Source organism: Podarcis liolepis (genome assembly GCF_965112155.1).
Source record: "Podarcis liolepis genome assembly, chromosome: 2".
Lineage (NCBI taxonomy): Eukaryota > Metazoa > Chordata > Lepidosauria > Squamata > Lacertidae > Podarcis > Podarcis liolepis.
The window spans coordinates 82,472,345-82,493,374 of NC_139555.1; the positions used below are offsets into that span (position 1 = coordinate 82,472,345).

General features: G+C 41.1%; 1 protein-coding gene across 13 annotated transcripts in view; it reads right to left on the reverse strand.

Moving 5' to 3' along the window:
• The window catches only part of ERC2 (ELKS/RAB6-interacting/CAST family member 2), a 510,602-nt gene that overhangs the window by 415,015 nt on the left and 74,557 nt on the right, over positions 1–21,030 (reverse strand). For 8 of the 13 annotated variants that reach the window (XM_083489231.1, XM_083489223.1, XM_083489230.1 and 5 more), the window contains exons 3-4: positions 13,824–13,847; positions 12,840–13,256 (exon numbers count right to left, since the gene is read on the reverse strand). In XM_083489231.1, coding sequence (XP_083345357.1) covers positions 12,840–13,256; positions 13,824–13,847 — 441 coding nt within the window. The remainder of the gene's footprint in view (positions 1–12,839; positions 13,257–13,823; positions 13,848–21,030) is intronic. The other 5 variants (XM_083489222.1, XM_083489221.1, XM_083489224.1 and 2 more) reach the window with 1 other exon arrangement.

Consider the following 21,030-nt stretch of genomic DNA (forward strand, 5'->3'; position numbering starts at 1 on the left):
CACCTACATTACCTTCTTCAGCTGGTCAAAGGCTTACACTTGAGTAGTGTCCTCTAGTGGTGATGATTTTTCCTGTGGTGTGTGGATGTTGCATATGGACAACCATCACCCTCTGCCAGCTTTGCAGTGAAGTGGAGGTAATTCCAGCCCCTCCTATTTTATGCAAGGTTATGATGTCTCTCTACGATTGGTAGAAATTAGTATTTCATAGAGCCACAGAAACATAGGTACATTATGCTGAGTCAGAAAGGTCTACTGAACAGCACAGATCTGAGGAGAAAATGAATGGTAGAAGCACAATTCTAAGTGCTGGTGCCCCCATCATTCAGCCTGGAGGTCCAGCACCGAGGGCCTTCTGGCGGTTCCCTCCGTGCGAGAAGTAAGGCTGGCATTGACATTAGTAATGTTTCAGTATTGGCTAAAAACATAACTCCCTTGGAGGGGGTGGATTCTACTCTGCATTTGTTGCATGCAGCACTGTTTCCATTCTGCTGCAGTTTGAATAACTGTGTTATTTGTCTCTCTATTGACCATGGCAAATTTACACACAAATTATCTTGTGATTACCTTAATCCCACCCCATTCATTTAAACGCAAAGGAAACACAACGCATATAGGAGAAAAGTAAGCAATCATTTGCAGACTGAAAACAGTAACAGCAGTGAGTTCCAACGGTTATTTGATGGCCTGATTTTCCTTTTGGACATGAGATAAATAAGCAAACACTGGCAATTTCAGCTCCTGTTTCTGCTTTCACCTCTATTTGCTGCCATTCCTATTGTACCATGGGCTTCTCTCGTTGATGGGATGGCAAGAAGAGCTTCCCCTGGCAGGTCTTAGTATGTGAGCCATTTGACATCACATTTGATTCGCCCAAAAGCAAGAGCTCCTGGTACTCACACTTTACAAGAGAGCATGTCTGGCAGCCAGGAAGTATATTTTGGATCCATAGTGGGGCTAACTTACTGTCTCTTGAGTGTGTCATCTTTTAAACCTCTGTATCACTGAAATATCTGGCATTCTGCTTTCAATAACAAGGCAGTCCAACATGAATTGAGTTCCCATCCGCCCTATCAAATTACTATAAAGTTTTGTTTTGTTTTTACAACAGAAGGTAATAGCAAGCACTGCATAAATGGATTTCACGATTTGACATTCAGCATATCTATTAGCTGGCTCTTAATATTCTCCACCCTTAAAATCTGAAACAGCTCCCCTGTTAATAAATGCTTGTGCAGGTTCAGCCCAAGTACTTTTTAAAAGGATTTGTACATTTCTCCCCATTTAGGTAATTTTTTGTGCTTGCTAACATAACATAAAACATGATCTAGACAAAGCACTTAAGTTGCACTAATTTCAAACGGAGAGACCTAAGGACATGCTAAACTCTCTTGTTGATATCAGAGGTATTTAAGTGCTTAAGTGACTGCATTATGTTCATAGTAACCAGAGCGTCCCAGTAGGTTCGTTTGGTTACACTCTTCAAACAAACACCCCTGAAACATGCCCAGAACATAGTTGCTTCAAGAAAATTTTAGGCCTGGGAGGAGACTCTTCATTGCCTATTTAAACTATCATCCATATGTAAAAGAATTAGAACATGAAATACCTTTATTTCAGTTTAATGAGCTATATACTGGAAACCTACGAGAGTAAAAATTATTTTGTTTTTTGGAATGGCCATCTTTCCAGATTAAGTAGGAAACAAAGCAATTTGTATCAAGGAAACCAAAGAAAAGCTCGGTGCAAACAAACAGATAAAGAAATGGATGGGCCTGCTAAGATAGGAATATTTATGGTCCCATAACGTATTGTTGGAGAGGTGATCAACCCCTCTGACTCAGAGAAAGAGATAGATACACGAATGAAAAAGTCCCTTGATACAGAACTGTGGGTTTTATAATGTATGTCACCCCATAGCTATAGGGATGCCAGTATGTACACATATATAAACATACACATAAACTGTACATACAAGCCGTGGACACACAAAAGAGGTTTTTGTTCATTTTACTCATTTATTCAAACCAGATTTAGATGTTATTTATTTTCATGAGTTTTAGACAAGATCTTTTTTAGCACATTACAGAATCCCGGAGGGGCTTCCTGTATTAAAGACAAAGTCCAGTACTGTAAATGCTAAGTATAGTAAAGCAGTGTTTTTTAGAAATACTGCCAAACATATTTGAATATGCAGCAATCAGGCCAAGAAATCTTTATGTTGGAAGCTAAGAGCAAAACTGGCAGTTTGGGTTCTCATCTGGCTCATTTGTTTTCAGGTCTTTTGCTACCTTGCAACAACATGACCTAGGCTGGCTTTACATCACAAAAATCTGAAGCCCAAACTCTCTATACATTTTGCATATATTCCATCCCATTAGTGTCACGGCATGTAGAAATCATATGTTTCTAACAAGATTATTTAGACTTTCAGCTTAAATTCTGCAAATGCCTATCTGGGGGTTTTATCACACAGCTCTGAGTAGTACATCAAAAACAATGTGGCTTTATTTTTTGTTTTTAAACGCGTTCCAGCTACTTCTCTTCCAAGAGCACAGCTTTCTAAAAGCATTTTACAGTGTAAATGAATACAGATCGCTAAAATCACTATGGGAGCATTAGTCATTTTAGATGAGGTTTCTGAAGCCAACAAAGTTTAAGACATACAACACCCTGCTTCCTAAATCCGCTGAAGATTTGGAAAAGAAAGGGGGGGAGAATGTTGTCATTTCTTTTGGGCTCAGATAGATGAAGAAAAACCTGGAGCGAAGAGTTCACTGTAATGCAATTTTACAGCTCTCCTGCACCCATTGATGTGCCTATGTTTTAACAGTTTACAGAAATTACTGTAAAAATAAATTCAGTACTTATGTTTATATAGTACTTTCTTGCCAAAACTTCAAGAACACCTCAGACAGTAAGCACTGAAGTATATTCTTTGCTTTCCCCAAACAACTGCACATTATGTTGCTCTTTGAGAGGCACGGTGTTGATGCTACTACAGTATAGCAGCAACCTAAGCACCAGAGGAGGAGAAGGCTGATATGGAATGCTCACAAGCTTCTCAGATCCCAAGGGGTTCGTCTGCATAATTTCCGTGCTGGTTTAAATGGACTCTTCTGCATTTGAAAAACCTTTTTAACCTCTTCTGATCTTATTTGCACTGCTCAGCAATCATCTTGCTCTCAAAATCCTGACAAGAAGGTACAAATTGTTACTGACTCAGCTCGCACCACCGCCCATTTTGCAAGCGGTTTGTTCATTCTTTACTGCACAAGCTTTGAAGGGGCAGCGAATTCAGTTAACAGTGGGTTTTCAGTTAACAAAGGCTGGGGTTATCCGTGTTATCTGTCCCTCACCACCAATTATCTGTTGGAAAAGGAAATACTATATTCTTTTGATTCTGTACTGTTACCTATATGGAGCCATTTACCTAGAAACCCCACCCAAACATCACCTCTGGATAGATGGCTTTAATAAAGCAAGACTTGGGCTGAATGTCACTATCATACCTATACACACCTAGTCCATGCTCTGGAAATGCCTGCTGGACACAGCCCTTGAGTGCTGCCATATTCACTGGTTCAACAAACAGGGTTATTGCATAGAACAGAAAAGAAAGAAACCTCTGAAGAAGAAGAAATATTTATACGGTATTACTTTTGAAAGGAGAGATCTTGGAACATTCTTAATCGTGTGTGTGTGTGTGTGTGTGTGTGTAGGGAGTGAGAGAGATCTAGTGGTCCCGTTTTTTGGTTTACTGCTCATTTTCATTTTGTATTCCAGTTACATCATAAAAATTTACAACCAATGCATCGCAAATACTGGAATTCAATTATCCATTTGGTTTTATTACTAGCCAGTCTCATGTGCTTTCGTTGCCTGGTAGAAAATGTGATCAGACAGGCAATGAAATCCACAATCAATCACCCCGGTGTTGCAAGGGCATGTAAGGCTTTCATATGCTTGCTTTTAAGTACTGTTGATTCCATCAAATAAATCAGGGGGGACTATTTTGTGCATGATAGAATTTAAGAATTTTTTTGCCACTATTCCCGAAGTAGTATTCTCAACTGGAAATGGAGAAGATGGTCATTATTTCCAAGTTCATCTCCATTTACAGCAGAAAAGACCGATGATTTAAAAGCGGGCATTTCTTTTATCACTGTGAAGCTCACTCCTATGAATGCTTACTCTGTGGTAAATTCCACTGGTTTCAAAGAAACTTTGCTGTACGCTTATTCTCTGTGATGTTCATGTGCCATCTGGTTGATTTCTTAATCTACTGGCATTACAACTTTGGTTGAATGTAGTGGGGCGGGGAGAGCTTTTGCACATTAAGTCTCTTCTCAAAATTGAGAACGCTTAAATTGAGTTTGCCTAATAAACTGGTCTCTTGTGTCCCTCTGTACACTAACATGGGAGTAAGAGCTACAGTACTTAGTGGCATGTCCCAGTGGATAGCAAAGCTGTTCCTCTGTTAAAGCAAAATACTGACTAACAAACACATTGCGGCTGTAACTTTCATTTAAATGTTTGCATATTTAGATTTCACATAGCAATTTTGCTTCAGTACCAAAAGCCTAGCTAATATTTCTGTTAAATATTCTCAAAACAGTAGGCATCAATGATACAATATTAGGTAACTATGAAAGAATAAGAGACAGTTGTTTTTTATTAAGCAAGATAACAATTGATTATTTCTTTTGCAGCCAGGAAAACAGTTTGTTTACAATTGTACCAAACTGTTGCCAAAGACCTTTGTGAAAAAATCCACTTAATGGTTTAACATGCTAGTAGCAGTTAGAAACAGCATATTGCTGTTTATCCATATCTCACTGCTCAGTCACAAGAGGGCAAAATTTGACAATTCACATTCAATAGTGCCATCTAGTGAAAATATATAGTTGTAGCCACACATATTTGTATCCATACAATTAATATAATCTATGCTGCATGCGTAGTTATTTACTCTTAGATCAATTTAACCTTTGTCTCTAAAAAGTAATAAAGCCAACAAAGTGACCACAAAGAAGATAAATCTTAATGGGTTGAGCTGCTTGGTCAAACCACAATCCTAGCTATTGGGAATATGTTCTGCAGTGGAAGGCCACTGTTCTGTGGTTATTAGCTACATGAATGTTTTCTAAAGACTGTTCTACTCTTCAGTGCTTCTTAACTATAAGAATCCAAAGGAATAGTAGCAACTTCTTTGAAGATTTTTGATGAGGAAATATCTGCTTGGTCAAAAAATAATAATTAAGCTGCCAAAACATTAAATTTTGCCCACGTATACACAGTAGGGCTTAGGGTGTGTTTCAGACACCTTACAATATGGGGTTTGTCAGGGAAGAATTTAGCTCCTTCTTCTGATAGTTATAATTAAGGCAGGGTTCTATTAACCCTGAAAACAGGACAGTCTTTAGGAAACAGTCACACAGCTAATAGCCTCAGACCAGTAATGGTAATGGCACAATTTGACATGCATACCACAATCCTAAACAAACCTCAAGGTAAAGGTAAAGGATCCCTGACAGTTAAGTCCAGTTGCAGATGACTCTGGGGTTACAGCGCTCACCTCATTTTACAGTCCGAGGGAGCTGGCGTTTGTCCACAGACAGTTTTTCTGGGTTATGTGGCCAGCATGACTAAGCCGCTTCTGGCGAAACCAGAGCAGCGCACGGAAATGCCATTTACCTTCCTGCCAGAGCAGTACCTATTTATCTACTAAGCACTTTTTGGTGTGCTTTCGAACTGCAAGGTTGGCAGGAGCTGGGATCGAGCAACCGGAGATCACCCCACCGTGGGAAGGCAGTAATTCCCACTGAACTCAGACCATACACTTCTGAGCAAGCATGCTCATGGGTGAACTGTTAAGCATGCAAAGCTGATCTAAGTTACTATGTTTGAAAGATCAGTTGCATATAAAAAAGTGTTTACAAAATGCATTTTCATATTACGACAGGCTCTTCTCTTGCCTTCCTTAGCAACAAATATGCAGCAATATCCCCAAGCTCTGAAACGCAGTATCCCTATTCAGAATATCCCCTTGGTAGGCAGTCAAACAGCAACAGAACTTCTCAGTAGTTAGCACTCACCTGATTTGGATTTTTGACATCGCCACTGCATTTTGATAAGTGAGATTAGATAAACAGCTTTGGCTTTGCTAATTTCACAGAGCTGAGAACCTTCAGATTGTTCTTCTATAGTACATTGGTGAATTTCAACATGAAAATCAGCAGGAGCTAATTCACCCCAAACCCCATACAACAACAAAGAGAACTGAAGTGGATAAAGAAGATGTTGTGTGTGCTAGTGATCATCATTATATAGTTCCTTAATGCCTCATTAGTCCTTCAAACCCAACCAACAAGCTAGTGAACCTGAAATAATGGGATATAATCCACTTCAATCCTTTTGGCTACGTTGGACTTAGAGGGTTAAAAACAAGTTATGAGGACCATATTAAGGGAAGAGTGGAAAGGTTTTGGTTTAATTAAAAATGGGAAGTCAATTACCAACAGAAATCATTTCTAGAATCAAAGGACACGCATACCAAAAATGCTCAAACACCTCCAAGTAAAGTAAGCACAAGAGAAATTCTGTGCCTCACCTATAACTTTCAAATGCAATTTCATCATTCATTAATTGCGGAAGAGCACTGATGTGGTGGTGGGAAAGCAGGAGAAATGTTCAGCACTGCACTTGTTTCCATAGATAACCTAGCACAATGGCAGGCTTTATTAGGTGTTTTTAGCTGGCTGTCAGTGTTGAAACAATTGCCTCAAAAGACCCAGGAATAAAAAGGACACGTTTAGCCATCTGTGAAATAAATTATACAGAAGTATCCCACTATTTATTTTTATTTTAAACATTTATAGGTGTCTTCTCATGTCAAACCTCAAGATAAAATAACATTTTAAAAACAAAGCAATAAAATACATAGCCCCCCTCCAAAAAAGTAGTGTCTACTGACATTGAGAAGTCATCCAGGGCAGCTCTTCCTGACAGATACAGGTTTTACAGACACCAGACAACTAAATTCAGGCCTTAGTATGATTATCATTCCACAGCCTAAGGAAATTCCAACCCCAATCAGTTCCAGACAACATGGTAGATATCCAGGAATGATGGCAGCTGTAGTCCAGCAACATCTGCAGGGACACAGGTTCCTCCTCTCTGGGTATCATTTTAACAATTCCACTTCTGGAAACTGATGTGTTCACCTCCCACAGGAAAGGCCCATGTTCTTCTAGTTACTTTATGTTGCCTGTTATGCCCTCTGGAAATCCCAGGCGAAACAGCCCCTTCCTGAGTCCAATAGTTTCTCACCAAGACCAACTAATCTGTTTGGCCTCAGCTTCAACCTGTTTGGGCCCACCCATTAAAAGGAGAAATGTAATTATTCAGAGGATGTAATGTGGTGGGTTAAGAATAAGACAGGGGTCTGCAACCTTTAAGACAAAAAGAGCCACTTGGACCAGTTTCCGAAGGGAAAAAAAGCCTGGGAGCCTCAAAACCATTGCGACATTTAAAACAAATATATCTCCGGAGCCGTGATCTGACAGCGGGCGGGAAGGTGACGTCGGGACGGTGCGTGACTAACGCACGCACCGCCCCCATGCGACGTCACAGCCAGTACAGCGCCCGCCACAGTGGGGAGTGTCGGGGCGCACAATGCGCCTCCTCCCCTCGCTAGTATCCGCCCCGGAGCCGCAGCAAAGGTGTAAAAGAGCCACATGTGGCTCCGGAGCCGCGGGTTGCAGACCCCTGGAATAAGAGATGAAGAATTCCCTCTTTCAAATCTCAACTCAGCCATGAGCCCATGGAGTGGTCAGACCACAATATCTTGGCCTCAATACATTTGCAATATGGGAGAAGCAATTTGGTCCTACAACAAATTGGGCCTTTCAAAATAAGTAGTGGGCTGATGTGATAGCACCATATGTGATAGCACCATAAAATGCTATATAAATGCAAAATGTAATTATTAATACTTGCTCTTATTATGAGTCAAAAATGTAGTGAGCAAGTTACTATACAGGGCTCAATTCCCATTTCTTGAACTCTAGTGTACTAAAACTTTCTGAAACTAGCATGTAATTAATAGCATATTAATAATATAACCCTCTGAATGTCTACTTAGAAGAAATTCCCACTGAGTTTCAATAAGATTTCCTTTCAGGTAAATCTGAAGAGATTTAGCCCCTTAATCTGATTCTGATTATCTTTTAGGCTGATACTGCAGCACAAATGGGGGGGGGGAATTAAATACCTATTACAGGCTGAGATTGATATTTTTTTCCTTTGTATGTAACTATAATTTATCCTCTCTGCCTCTCTCTCTTTCCGCATTGATATTTTGTAAAAGCCACACTTGTTCATAATCCAGAGAAGAATTTGGGATGAAGGCATCCTCATCATTCAAATTTGCATCCTAATTGATTCATAAGTCATACAAAAACACATGTAAACCAGACGATCCGTAGCACAAAGCATTTTCTGTAGTAGAGGGAATCACAAAGTGGCGTGCAGGTACATTAAAACAAATGTTGAGCACAAGCAAAGGCAGAGTTAAACGCTTTAAATCCCTATTGATTCTAATGCTTAATTTGCCTGGATTGTGCCCACTATCTGTTTGGGGGGGGGTTGTTTTGCCTTTTTTTTGTTCATGGAACTGGAAGAATATGGGTAACTGCAAGGAACATGGCCACACTGACTATGCTCTGGCTCCACAGTCAGAAGCAAAGTACTTCTGAATACAGTGGTACCTCGGGTTACATACGCTTCGGGTTACATATGCTTCAGGTTACATATGCTTCAGGTTACACACTCCACTATGCCAGAAATAGTGCTTCAGGTTAAGAACTTTGCTTCAGGATAAGAACAGAAATCGGGCTCTGGCGGTGCGGCGGCAGCAGGAGGCCCCATTAGCTAAAGTGGTGCTTCAGGTTAAGAACAGTTTCAGGTTAAGAACGGACCTCCAGAACGAATTAAGTACTTAACCCGAGGTACCACTGTACTATTGCTGGAGGGAAGAATGATGTTGCACCAGTTCCTGCTTACAGGCTTCCCATAGGCACCTGGTTGGTCACTATGAGAACAGGACACCAGACTAGATGTTCCAGCAGGCTTTTCTTACATTCTTACCTTTATATCATCAGTTGCTAAAGTTGCCATTTTTCACATTCATTATGGGAACCGATGCAACCTTCACAAGAACACAATTAGGAATAGTGTAAGCAGGCTGACTGGAGCTGCCACCTGACGCAGCTAATTTGAGATTGACGTGAAAAGGCAGCAAGTTGTTACTTCGTTATTAGTAAGAGTAACTTATTGTTTATTTCAAGGCAGGTCAGGGAAGAAGCACTCGCGGAATGCCGCCTCGTTTGCCCAAATAACTTGACCAGCCTTGAGTCCTACAGACCTTTACTTCGAACAGCTCCAGGCAGCAAAATGTCTTGGGCCAGCCTTGAAGGTAATTACTGTTCTCTTTAACTACAGCTGGGACAAACCTCCCCCTAACTCCTTTCTCTGGGGTGCTTGCCAAGATTACAAAAACTTCCTCCACTGTCACTTTAAAATATCAGATTTTAATATACACACAGAATTTGAACAAAAAAAATAATTGCCTTACAGAGGATATATTTAATAGGATGCTATTTACAGCAAATACACCTTCTTTTAAAAAATAAAAAAACTTGCATACACATATTTGTGGGGAAGGAGAGAGAGAGAGAGAGAGAGAGAGAGAGAGAGAGAGAGAGAACATTCTTCTACCACTGATTAGTTTAATACTTTGAGCCTGTCCAAAAGAAAAGGAAAAAAAAAGAGACACTAATGAATCTAATAAAGAGGCTGGACTTAGAGTGGCTGTTAATCTGTATAACTAACTTCTCAAGAGGGGTGGGGGAAGCAATGCTTGGTGTCGATAAAACATTTCCTTAGTAAATTACTACTGGCTCCAGTGAAAGGCATTTACAGTAAACACAAATTGTCTGCAGAGCATCTGTTCTGTGGAAGAAGGAACTTTGCTCCATTAATAACTTCTAAAAACCATGCAATAAATAATTTATGCCAGCAGCTTAAACTCTGTTATCAACCTTCATCATTTAAGCTGATCATTTTCAAAGGACGACAGAAGGCAAAGTTTTCCGAATTTTAATTTTAAGAATATTTTTATTTATTTAGATAGACAGATACACAAATGCACGCGTGAACATACTAACACATACCACTGTCCTCCTTTTACTTTTTCATATGAGGCCTGGATTAAAAATTGCATATAACTGTGACATCAGATTCTGATTTTAGTAAGAATGTATTAAATATGTAAAAAAAAAAAAGTATATACAGAGACAGTGTGTGAGAGCATATGTATATATAAAGTACTTGGTGGAATTTTAACATCAGACTTTACTAGAGATTTAGTGGGACTTTGCCGAAGGCAAGATTTTAATAGCAATAATAAAAAATACTTAATGGTACTTAGGGCAAAGCATGTGTGGTCACTATGTTTAAGAAAGAGTAATACCAAACATCTGTGCTAGATTTCCACATGATAAAAAAAAATATCGCCAGATTCACTAAGGTTCTCTGAGACTCATGGACAATTAAAAAAACAAAACAAAAAAACCCAGAAGGGAGATGTGATAACTGTGTTTTAGAAATAGAAGTCAGTCATCCTAGGTTTTGTCATCGGAAAATCCTGTGGTTTGTGTTTAAATCGTTTCAAGTGCTGGGTTTGGATGTGGGAAGCCCAGGCTGAGATCCCCACTTAGCTATGAAGCTTACTAGGTGGGCTAGAGAAAGGCTTTAGCAAACTGTCCAACCTACCTCACAGAGTTGTTGTGAGATGAGGAAATCATTCTGAGCTCCCTGAAGGATGAGAGAAATGTAACCAACAAAATAATCCAAATTGTTTTTTGTATCGCAGTTCTCTACCCTTATGCCTTGTTCACCTGCAAGCCAGCTCTCTTTTTAACATTTGTATACCAGTGACTGTGCACATTCTGTGAATGATAATGGACCTGAATCTAACTGTAGTGAGTCATTACTAAATCCCACTGAAACTACTGGGTCATGTTAGTCATGAAATTGTTGTGGTGGTGGTTGTTGCTGCTGTTGTTATTAAACACACAGAGAGAGTATGCTATGACAGTAGAGTTATTTATTTTGTGGCTTTTATCGATTCACATACACATTCCATGAAAACGAAATGGCAAGAGTGATTCTCCCACTGGCCACCACTGTGGGGGGTACATATTTGGATCTGTGCAGAATATGGATCCTTCATGAGGGTCACGATTCAGACATTCAAACGTGCTCATAAAAGAACTGATAGTTGAACAGGCAGGGTTCTTCTTTTTTTAACAGCAGCTCATCCACTTCCACCACCAAACTTTTAACCCCTTCCACAGGCCCCACCCCCACCCCCAAAAAAATCTGGTTTAAAAACGACTTGCAGTACCTTGTGTGTAGGAAGGAAAGTTGCTATTCCAACAAGCTATGCTAGGATTTATTTTGGATAATAGCATATTTCAGTAGGTGCAACTTACTCCAGCAACCCATGACCATCTGAGGAGCCGTCCAAATGATAAGATTGTGGGAAACAGCAATGTCTTCATTTTGAAAAGAGTGTAACTGAGGTAAGAATATGCAATGTGATTTATTCACATGAAAGGCAATGGAAATTCAAGAAACTGAGTGCTTCGTCATTCAATTTGCTTTCTTCTCTGGGGCAACATACACATCATTAAATGCAAATGTACACATTTCTTTGGCATCATCCAAACGCTCACGATGCCAGTGTTTTTGATTCATCTGTCTGCTCACTTTAACACAGTTCTATAAGGAGACTATGGGTGGCATTCAACTAAGGTGTACACAGATTAGGCCCACTGAAATGAACGGGCATCTAATTTGGGTGCAATGATTTCAATGGGTCTACTCTTGAGTAAAACATAATTGAAAATCACCCTACACCAAAACCACTGGGGTAAAACTTAGAACACTTTCCCAAACTACTATTTGCTAGCAATATTTTGTATCCAGCATTTTGGTCCCAGGGCAACTAACAACCATTGTGTCCTGGCTCCCATGATGTATTGTAGAAAGACAGTGCTGAAATGTTAAAGACGGCTCTAAAAACCTTTAAAACTACATCAGGTGAGTTCAGATCAGAACAGTTCATGGTTCACCAGATCCCTCCTCCATCCCTACTTCCAACATAGCACACAGACTTCGGTACTAGGGTTAGGAACCACATGCAATGGAAATGAGCATTAGATACAAATGCCCTTCTCCAATCCCAGTGTGGTTGATGGACTTGAACATGTCAGAAGCTTCTTTTAACATTGCACCAAGCTGACTTGCAGAATCAGAGCTTTCTAAAAAGGGTTCTGGGTGCAGCTCTGCCTCCAGGTGCTTTGCATGTGCTTCAGTGGATTGGAGTCAGCATCTTCACACTGGCAATAGGCGGCATTTGACCAAAAATTACAACACAGGGACAAAAAGAATCCCCACCATTCCAACCTGAATTAACCATAACAAAACTACTACATTAGGCGACATTAAAAATGTTAGTATTGTTAGAATTTTATTAACCAGCCCTTGTTTTGATGATGTAACTTGGCTTCTATAGACTTGAATATCGGTGCCAAAGAAAAACAACCTATTTAGTACACCGTGCAACAAGGAGGGCTTGTGAACTGGGACTGTCTGAAAGACATGGCAAGCAAAGAGGGATAACAACTTGCTGCTTCACGTTTTAATTTCAAATGATGACACACCAAAAATGCTTAATTGGGTGCTCTTAGAAATGAACATGCTTTGCTTACCTCTCTAAGATGGATGTTCTCCTTCTCTTTCTGGTCTAAAATCACCTCTAAATGATTAACCTGAGATTCAGCCTCAGCCATCCTTCGCGTCCGTTCGTTGTCATCGTCCATCCCTTTGGACGGCAAGCCTTTGCTCTGCAACATTTCTAAGAGCTTTTTGATGGATTCATCTCTGGCATTCAGGGTCTGCTTCTGGGTTTCAATTCTCAGCTCCATTTCTTCCAAGGTTTTCCTCAAGAGAAACAGCTCTTTCGCCTGCCTGTCGTGCTCAGCTTGAAGCCTCCGAAAGTTCTCCTCCGTAAGCTCAATGGTGAAATGCTCAGCACCACGGTTTCCACTTTCTTGTTGAAGGAGATGGTTAAGGTCTCTCTGGGTCCGAAGCTCATCTTGGAGTGCCTGAATAGTTAGCTGAAGGTGCTGCAAGGCAAAAGGAATATCCGAGTGAGGATTTATTCAACGGATCTACAAAAAATGCAATGCCACAATCATTAATAAAACTAGTGGTGAAAATCTAGCGGTGTGCAAGTGATGTTATTTTGCAATGGACCTCCTTGACTGCTGTTAGAAATCATGAAAAGATGGATGCAAACACACAAAGACAGTGCCAGTTACAGGTACCAGTAATAGTGAAGAACAAATCCTAAGACAAGGAAGTGAAAAAAGGCAGTAAGTAAAGGATGTAGATGTCAAAGAGTGAGACTTCCGCTAGCAAACACTGCATCTGCTGAGCCTGAATATTCAGTTTTCAGGGTTTTCTTAGACATAAAGTCTGCTTCTTCGTACAGAGCAATTGTGTAAGTTATTAGTGCTAATCACTTGGTATGAAAATAAAGGAATTAAAATGTTAGATGACACTGCTAATGAAAACTATGATCCAGTTAGTTTAGGAAGTCAGATTACTGTATCTATAGCAAGCATATAAAAGATCACACATTAAGCAATACTGCACTTTCCAAACAAATTGACTGCAAAGAGTGAACAAACCTTTGTTCTCCTGGCATCCAAAAACTGAACAGCATGGGAAATGAAAAAAAATGAAGCAAAATCAACATAAAGTTTAGGTGCAAGCAAAGGAGATTCAACAGAAAAGACTAAATTTAACATAAAGTACAATGAACAGAAAAGAAAACAACACTTTATACAAGACAGTCACAATTTTACAGTATTTGCACACACAGAGAGACATACACACACACACACACACACACACACACACACACACATATTTCAAGCAGTCGAAACTATACTCTTAGAGGTAAGACAAGAAGAACTTGGTCTGGATCCAAAAACATGACCAAATGAAACAAAAAATTACCTTCTAGCACTGTCCTGCAAATGTCCAGGCAAGTGTTAATTGAAAAGTTCAAACCCTGGTCGACTTGTATTAGCAGTTCTTGTTAAGTAAGAGATTGTGCAAGGGTAATTTCATGTATGAATTTAATTTCACCTTTTCATGCATCATTCGAGTACAAGATGCAGAACAGCCCTTCCATCTGTAAACATCTGTACCTAGAAACGCATCTTTGGATCCAAACCATGGTTCATAAATTGTATACAATAAGGTTTCCAGTCCTCAAAAAAGAATTACAAGATGGTACATCCTCTTGGGACTGTACCACCTCAAAATACATGTGGGGGGGATTGAGTGACTGAGTGTTCCTCAATATTTTCTGTTCACACAGACAGCTAGAAAGTCAAAAGAAAGAATTCCAGCTTAGCCTTTTCTCTGGCGTACAGGGAAATTTCAATATTGTCACCCACCTGCATCCTGGCGAGTGCTCTACCATGTGACCATTAAGCAACGTTTTATAAAGCATCCATTTATATTTCACTTCCTTTTAGTCATCAATAGTAGGGGTTTTTTTCCATACAGCATGCTCTTAACCAGTGGTTCCCAATTAGTGGTCTGTGGAGCCCAGGGGGATCCACATAATGTGCTGAAGACTATGGCACCATCCACATAACAATAATTACCATAGAAATATCAAAATTTTAAAACGTAGGGGGTCCATAGCTTGGCTTTTGAAAAATAGGGGCCCGCAGTAATTAGCTAACTGGGAACCACTGCTCTTAACTATTCTTTTCTTGCTTCTGGGTGTGTTAAGTCACTGTCTTAACCCCCTCGCATTGCACCTGGAACTTGACATATACACAGGCTCCACCCACCCACCGACATATGCTCACATACCTGTGTCAATTAAAATGTCTGAAAGGTGCCTAGGAAATATATTGTTCACAGTACAGACCAGGATATGGACCTGTAAGCTCCTGTGCATTCACAGGACTTCAAATATGTGGTGGCTGGAGGCAGAGCAAACAGGGACTATCCAACCTCTCTCCCCCTCCCGATTCATCTGTATCTATGGTCATCAAGGGACATCTCTACTCCCTTCAGAACCCACTTTCTATGAAGTATAATATGAAGAAAGCAGTCAAAAACAGAAGGAATGTTTGAGTGTGGTTTGCTTCCACTGCTCCCATTTAGTGTGGAACTGCCACTCATCATTCACTCAGTTCTTTATAGGACATCTACATAACATTGTCACTGAATGATAGTCTTCGATTTTTTTTTATCATGTCTCAGAAAATCCAGAAGAGAAGGGGATGGCCCTCTCCACAGATGGGGATGGTCCTTGGTGCTTCTCTTTGATCTTGCTCAGGGGGTTCTGACTCGCGCAGTGATTTGTGAGGGCCCTATCACCATATCTGTTTGGAGGGGAAAGGCTATGTTTCATCTTTAAAAAACGCACAGTAACCTTACAGTGTACAAGGGAAACAGTAATTAAGAGAGACACCCTGAACTGCCTACATCTTGGACAGGGTCAGGGGAGGCGACCTGCTGTAACATTGCAAGAGTGTGGAGAAACTTGCAGAGCCTTTATCCAGACACAGAAGAAATGCAAATCAGGATTTATATTATTATTTTGCCATGGAAAAGCTTGGAAAGCAGGGAGCCTATCACTATATTGCAGGCTCCGCCACAACCCAGTGCTGCTGTGAGCCAGCAGCTCTCCCCCTTTGACAGCTCTAGAAAAATCAGGACCAATCACCACACTGTCCTTCTCCAGCCTCCAGAGCAAGCAAGGGAGGCTCCTAGTATGGCTCTGGATAAGGCAAAGTTCCTTCCATCCCCCTTACATACCTAGACCAAATGCTATATAATATATATTTTAAATAACTATTCCCATTTCCCATTCTTCAACAAGTTTATCTGCTTAAACCCAATTACTTCGATAAACGCATCTTCCTAGATCAAAGATCAGGTACCTGCACCCCTCCAAATACTGGATTACAAATCCCACCATCTCTGCACCCTGGCTGTGCTGGCAGGGGCTGATGGCAGGGGCGGAGCAAGGGGGTGCAGTAGGTGTGGACCGCCCCAGGTGCCACCACTGAGGGGGGTGACAAAATGCTGGGCGGCACTCACCGTGGGGCCTGCAGCACGTGTAGGCTTGGGCCCGTGAAGGCTCTGCATCTGCCCACTGCCTTCCCCCCAGCTGTAGGGTTGCTGAGTGGGAGGAGGCAGGCAGACTCTCGGAGGCCCTGTGCTGCGTCCGACCCCTGGGTGCGACACCTCAGGCACCCAAGTGGCTTCCTCCGCCGCTGGCTGATGGGAGCTGGAGTCTAACAACATACAAAAAGCCATAGGTTCTCCATGTCTGCTGTAAGCACTTTAAAAAACTGGTTAAAATTTTAAATTTCACGTTAATGAACTATTGCAAAGAACCATGTGGTTTTTTTAAAAAAAAATGGTGCCCTTACGTTTTTGGGTTTGTTTTTTGCACAAACACACACCTAAAAGACAGTGCTAACATGGTGCTGAGTGGAGAGAAGAAACAATGAAGTGAAGCGCCTGTTTCACATGTAAAGAGAAGGTTCTCTGTGTGAAAAGGGGGTGCGTGGAGAACACTGGCATGAAGCTTGTCAGTTTCAGCCACTGCTTTCCTTTATCCTTTTGGTGAGATGGCTTGGGGAAACAATTAATTAAAGCAATAGCTTCAGAATTAAAGTGACTATGAGGAATAAGGGAAAGAGAAGGGGAAAATACCGACCACACAACTATCTCACACCCACTGTGGGGCTGGAACATAGTGAGATGCACACCTTAAATGAAAGGCTGTGTCTCATGAAGTGTGGAAAGTCAACTGCAATTACGATGTCATCACAGCTTACGACGGAAGAGCAACAAATGAGCAATTCTAGGAGCTGCCCATCTGGCAGCATCCTGTGACATATAGGTAGTTCATAGCCATTTTGGTCTATTAGAGTAACACAACACGATGCACCAAAGCTCAAAATATGGCCTACCAAGCAAGAAACAACTGAAAAATAATGGGCAGAAATAGGCAAACCTTTTCTGAGTTCAGAAGAGGGTGAAATTGCAGCTAAAGGCACTCCAAAGAAAGTGGACGTCAGCTTTAATTCAAACATGGAAGCTAATGCACTTGATTTAGCTTTCGTGCAGAGGCAGATGAGACTGCTTCTATGCTACCAAGTGATTAACCGTCAGTCATATTTATTTACAACTCCAACATTTCAGCAATGAAAATAGGGACAGTCGGGTGAATTTCTAACATGTCCCTTACATGCCGATCTGGTTGGGGTTTAATGCTTAGTTATGATTTAGGGACATGCCTTAGGCTCAAGCGCAGCTGCAAGGAGATTAGACATTTTTGCTTCTTAACCATGGTTTATCATCAGGTCCAAATCTGAAACCATGGTTAAGGGCATTGGCGTTGCATCCCGTTTCGCTGCTTGAGGCAAAATGGCAAATGCCTTCCTGCCCCGCGACCACTGTCAGCAGAGAAGCAGTGCCAGCATCAGGTGAAATCTCGCTCATGCATGTGAATTTACATGTAAGTAAACTAGATTCAAGGCAGGTCTCTCAAGAGATTCAACACCTAGAAACCTGGACCAAAGTTGACAACTTCAAAAATGGGCCTAGTGCTCATGAGAGCAAGCTCATGCACTTTTCAAAATGCTGAATTCCAAAAGGCAAAATTTGGACGATTTTTACGTGAAGTAAATTTCCAAAGGGGGAGGGGGCACATCTGCACAGCGAGATACTTTGCACTTCCTGTCAGTGAAGGTTTCATCACAAAAACCCACATGTGGATGACAGATTAGCAGTGTAGTCCTCAAAGGAAGTGCCTTACTTCTTCTCACAGGGATTAGTGGTAGCCATTCACTACTATGAAAAAATTTAAAGGGTTATGCCAGAGGTCTCCAAAGGCCCGAGGGACTCATTTATCCGGCCCGCGGGGGCCCCCGCCGCCCACTGCCATCGCCCACTGCCCTGCGTGGCTGCCCACTTCTGGGTTGGAGGAGCACCGGAAATAGCTTGTGCGCATGTGCAAGTGTTATTTCCGGTGCACATCCGGGTCGGAGGAGACCCGTGCACATGCACACAAGCTATTTCCGGTGCTCCTCTGACCCAGAAGTGCACCGGAAATAGCATGTGTGCACGCATATAGGCAAGCGCTCCCCCACCCTCGGGCCCGCCACACGATCTGCACTGGAGACACCAGCCTGAGGCACGGTAAGTTTGCAGATCCCTGGTGTATGCAGAGGTACAACTGGAGTGGAGCTACCATTGCATTTGTGTTTTCTCTCTGCACTTCTCACATATAAAAAGTGGCACAGCTTGAAGATGCTGCCAATTTTTCATATGACCAGGCACACTCTTATTACTTCTTAGGGTTGGAATGGCCTGAAACACTTGATCTAATAGTAATTATGATAAATGTAGTAGCATTCAATTATGCTCTATCTTAGGCAATTCAAATTGTGTGAGGAGGGTGGGATAGAGGGACTCAAAATGAGTTATAGTAAGTATCGGAAAAAGAATTGTTTATTTTTTCTTCTACAAAAGGTAAAGAGGAAGTGAAAAAATAGTAGAGATACAGTGGTGCCCCGCAAGACGAAAAACTCGCTGGACGAAAGGGTTTTTCGGTTTTGCGTTGCTTCGCTAGACGAATTTCCCTATGGGCTTGCTTTGCAAGATGAAAACGTCTTGCGCTTTTTTCTTAAAGCCGCTTGAAGAGGCGCAGTTGCGACAGACCGTGCTTCGCATGACGAAAAACATTGCAAGATGAAAAGACTCGCGTAACGAATTATTTTCGTCTTGCGAAGCACCACTGTAATAGGAGTTAGTGTGCAATCTAACAATGTTGGGTTTCTATGAATTATCTGACTTAAAACAGCACCTAGACTTCAATCACTTTCAGAGATTTTGATGCAATGAAATTACAGTCATACCTCAGGTTATGGCCGCTTCGGATGCGTTTTTTTGGGTTACACACTCGCCGAAACCTGGAAGTACCGGAACAGGTTACTTCCAGGTTTCGGCAATCGCGCTTTGCACATGCGCAGATGCACCACCGCGGGTTGCAAATGTGCATCCTGTGCGGATCACGTTCGCAACCCGAGTGTCCACTGTAGTATACATAAACTGATTTATTTATATATACTCGGATGTATGCCCAACGGAGTTCAGTGGAACAAACTCCTAAGTAAATATGCATATTTTCACACTCTTACACCATTTAGTGTGAAATTCTACATACCTTTTCCTGAGAGTAAGCTGAATGCAGTGAAACTTACTTCTGGGTCGACACACAAAGAATTAAACAGTCATTTTATCCTATGGGACAATTCCCCAGCCCCAAGGCTGCAGTTGTAATCATACCTACTCAGGAGTAAATTCCACTCCAATTCCACTTACTTCTAAATGTGTTCAAGGACTGGTTGGCACCTCTATGTACTACATAGTCCTAAATATGTGACGTGAGACCAGAAGGTAATTTGGTTTGTATACAGGTCCGATGAAGAAGTATATCTACATCTGTAGGCAGACACACAGATAGGTTGGAAGTTTTATGCTGGAATATAAACATCCTAGAGATAGATATAATTTAAATAAATTAAATAAAGACGCATAATGTACTAATTAGAAAAGTTAAGATCAAAGATCCTAAACTGTTTACCTGGCCATTTTACTAAATAAAACAAATTTGAAGCTTTTCCTTCAAAAACAGAGTTACTCACATTTTTCACTGCATCCCCAATTCTCTAGTTGCGCATACTGAATATACCAATATCCTTTCTCCAAAGAATCATTCTGTTTGGATTCCAAAAAGCCCAAGTTCCCACAATTCCCTCATGTGTCTTCAGAATAACAGAAAGCCAGCCTCAGCATTCCCATTTGAGTTTGGATTCCCAACTGTCTCTTGTCTACAAAAAGCTCTCAGAATCTGAATTGCAGAGTTCACTGCAACCGCTATTCTGAAGTCCCTGAACGGAGTCCCTGGCATTTATTTATTTATTATCCCAGCAGCAGTTAGACCTTGAACAGAACATTAAGAGGAAACCCCAGGATAGGTTTACTAATGAACATTAAAGGACATGAATTTACATTACATTCTCCCTAGCTTTTCCTTGCCTGATGAAAAGCAAAACATAACACACTCCTTGGGATTATTCCTATTATTTCCATAGTAATTTGAATCAAACTAGTTACTTTTTTAAAACAAAAAACAAAACCCTGTTTGGATTCAGAGAAGCAAGTGTAGAACTCTGTTCATGTGATGGGATCAAAAAACTGGCAAGATTTGGCAGAGTTGCCTTGCCGATTCACACAACACACCTTTGGATCCAAGTCAGAAAATATTTTCATATGGAATAAACAGAACTTCATGTATTTATATCATTCTCAGCGAACGGGGGAAATCAGAAGCAACAGCAGTGCCCTCTGGTCAGATACAGGTCTGCTACTGTGAAGGAAGAGCTTTCTCTACAGCAACCTGGTGACAAGGGTCACTTTTTTGTTGTTAATAATGTGTGCTTTCCTGCCTGACTAAAGAGGCTTCGGCAGCGGCTATTTTCCGGAATTGCCACCATTCATTTACTCCACAGTTAACGGAGAATGATGGCGTTATCAATGCATTGCATTGCATTGCAGTCTTTCTTATGTTGTCATGGGATGCAGAATATGCTATCTGTTCAGAAACTAAGATTTTTCAGACACAACAGGGCTCCTATGTGTTTAACAGATCCTTAGAAGGGAGGTTTCTGTTGTTGTTTCAGCTTCTCTCAACATTTTCTTATGGGGTAGGCCAACTTGTGCTTGCCAAAAATTCCTCTGCAACCATCAAGAAACAGAAGTGCTACCCTATATTCAGTGTAGTGTATG